The sequence below is a fragment of the Apaloderma vittatum genome, unplaced genomic scaffold (assembly GCF_000703405.1).
Source record: "Apaloderma vittatum isolate BGI_N311 unplaced genomic scaffold, ASM70340v1 scaffold36746, whole genome shotgun sequence".
NCBI lineage: Eukaryota > Metazoa > Chordata > Aves > Trogoniformes > Trogonidae > Apaloderma > Apaloderma vittatum.
This window is the reverse complement of record NW_009721872.1, coordinates 1-2,743: the sequence shown is the minus strand read 5'-3', so window position 1 is coordinate 2,743 and position 2,743 is coordinate 1. Positions and strand designations below refer to the sequence as shown.

At 51.6% G+C, this 2,743-nt stretch overlaps 1 protein-coding gene across 1 annotated transcript; it reads right to left on the bottom strand.

Annotated features, from left to right (window-relative positions):
- Window positions 1-99: 99 nt before the first annotated feature.
- On the bottom strand, window positions 100-1,254 carry LOC104275564 (zinc finger protein 436-like). The gene is made up of 2 exons (XM_009871553.1): window positions 1,218-1,254; window positions 100-1,088 (listed from the first exon to the last, which is right to left on the bottom strand). Exons 1-2 carry the CDS (start codon window positions 1,252-1,254, stop codon window positions 100-102), a joined length of 1,026 nt encoding a protein of 341 aa, XP_009869855.1.
- Between the last annotated feature and the right edge of the window lie 1,489 nt (window positions 1,255-2,743).

Sequence of the window (2,743 nt, the reverse complement as noted above, 5' to 3'; positions counted from 1 at the left end):
CCAGAGCATGTGCTCTGGAGTGCTTTCTCCAGCGCCGCTGAGCCCGCCTGCTCAGGTAAGAAGCCGCCAAGGAGAGCGCGATCACGAACGAACCGAGAATTAAGATTTGTCCAGTTTGTGCGTGCGCTCGTGCCTCCGCAGGGTACCCGACTCGGTGAAGGAATGGCCGCAGTAGCTGCAAGAGTAGGGCTTCTCTCCGGTGTGGATGCGGTAATGGCGCTGGAGCGACGCCAGCCGCGTGAACGTCCCCCCGCACTCCTCGCAGTAGAAGGGTCGCTCCCCGGAGTGAGTCTGCTGGTGTCTTTTCAGCCTGAGCAGCTGGACGAACGCCATGCCGCACTCCTGACACTTGTAGGGCTTGTCCTGCCGGTGGATCACTTTGTGTTTGGAAAGGAGGTTGGGCTTGTCGAAACTTTTGCCGCACGTCGGGCAGGCGTGAGGTTTGTAGTCATCCTCCTCAGACTTCCGGTTTTCAGCGCAAGGCTGGTCGGGGCACTCGACGGCGTGTTGGTTGTGGCGCACGATGGACCAGGGGTTCCTCGCCATGCCGTTTCCCAGGATCACCATGGAGCGCTCTATCTTGTGCACGCTGCGTAGGTGCCTCCAGACATCGGCCGTGCGAATGAAACCCTTGTCACACTCCGGGCATTTGTGCGGCCTGTCACTCGAATGGATGAGCTTGTGCATTCGCAAATTCGCCGCCCGGAAGAACTCTTTGGCGCAGACGGGACATCGGTATGAGTTTTCCACAAGGTGAGTTCGCTTATGTTCCTGCAGCTCGCTCGTACCCTGGAAAGAAGAACCACACTTCTTGCACCGATACGGCAAAGCCTCCTCGGAGACAGGCTCCAGGTCCTCATCAAACACATCAGCAAGAACGGCGTTCATGTTACTGTCACGTAGGCTCCTCCGTGGTTTCTTGGACCGCTCAGAGGAACGCTGCTCTAAGTCTTTATCTTCACACTGCAGGTCAAAGTTGGTACCGGAGGGGACAAACACCCTGGCTGCATTCTCGCCTTGTTTCTGGGAGTAGGTCTCACAGGTTTCTTTGTCTTCACCCCACAGCTCTGCAGGAAGCTCCTGCTTACCTGAAGGTCCAGCAGAGCTGCAAAGAGGACTGCATGTCTGTGAGCAACTCATGTCTACCTCCTCCTGAAAGCTAGATGTGTGGTCCACCTGCTTAGTGCTCTTCCTGGCATAATTTGAATGCTTCTCACCTGTGTCACAAATGTTATTCTCAGAGTCCCAGTCCATCCTCCGAGGCGTGTGCCGTGCTCATCTGCAGCTCACTGATGATGCGTGTTACAAGAGCTTCAGGTCTTTCATGGTAAGTCCATCTCATTTCTCAGCTCTCCTTACAGTCCATCCTAGAAAATAAAACACCCGTTTCATCAGTGACTTTTCTGATACTAACATAAGATAAAGCGAAGGGGTTTTTCTTCTGATTAAAAGAATGGGACAGACCATGTTAGGCAGCAGGAGAAACACAATCATCTACTATCATGTATGTAGAAAATAAATATTCAGCATACAAAATACAGACAGACTGCATTTAAAGCTGTTAAATCCTCTATTGTAGCCCAGCCTTCACTACAAATATAACCTGAGAATTTCCATTTTTAAGTCAACTGAAGATGAGAAATCGCCAGAACTCTGGGGTGCAAACACTTTTGACAAAGTCCTACACCGCAGCTGTCCCTATCACATTATTTTTTTTCCAGGGATTCATGCTTAATTCTTGGTTTCACCTTTCTAAATACAAACTAGGGGCACCGGTCACAAAGTGTTTTCTTGCAGAAACTAGTTAGGTGAAACAACGAGACCCAGAAACTGTGTCAGTCGAGCAGCCAAAACCAGAAGGGATGGAGGGAAGGGGGATCTGGAGAGCTCGGAAGTGCCCCTGGCCTCTCATCCTGACCAGCATTACTGTCACTGTCTTGAGGATATTTGGGGTCCCTGTGCCACCGCCAGCTAGCACCAAGGAAAAGCATGACAAGAGATGTCAAGAAAGCTTACTAGTCGTCTCCCCAGGCTTCAAAGCACAGCTGGTAACCCTCTGCAGCTGGCCCAGTGAACAGCTTCCAGTTCTCTGGGTAAAACTCTCTTTGCAGACCAGCAGAACATAAGCGCAATGGTAACTGCTCAGAAATACCCATCTGAGTCACGGATTTTCTCATGAAGAAGGTGATTCTGTTTACTCTGTACCAAAGCATGGGTTCGCAAGAGGTTTTTCTAGAACTGACAGCAGCTCCACAGGTTCACTCACACGGTTTAAAACTGAGTCTAAGCTCAGCAATTGCATTTTTCCTGTCCAGACAGATACCTTGCCTGCTCCTCTGACTCCCACCTTCTCCTTCACACCCACTTTCCACCCTCCCTTTACCTCCACCGTTCCTTCGCTTCCTCTTAACCGCTTTTGTCCAGCGAAGACTTCTCCGAACGCAAGCACACCCCGAGCCAGGCACCTCTGAAAAAAACTGAGTCTAAGCTCAGCAATTGCATTTTTCCTGTCCAGACAGATACCTTGCCTGCTCCTCTGACTCCCACCTTCTCCTTCACACCCACTTTCCACCCTCCCTTTACCTCCACCGTTCCTTCGCTTCCTCTTAACCGCTTTTGTCCAGCGAAGACTTCTCCGAACGCAAGCACACCCCGAGCCAGGCACCTCTGAAAACGTCCCCATCTCTCTAACGCCACACAACGCCGAAACCGCCACGAATAGCGCCGTGCGTGCTGTGAAAGG

Bases quoted from the DNA above. Each gene is read 5' to 3' on its own strand.
- LOC104275564 (XM_009871553.1), bottom strand. From the start codon at position 1,254: ATGGACTGGGACTCTGAGAATAACATTTGTGACACAG. The intron at 1,089-1,217 runs GTGAGAAGCATT...CTGGACCTTCAG, and splicing joins GAATAACATTTGTGACACAG to GTAAGCAGGAGCTTCCTGCA.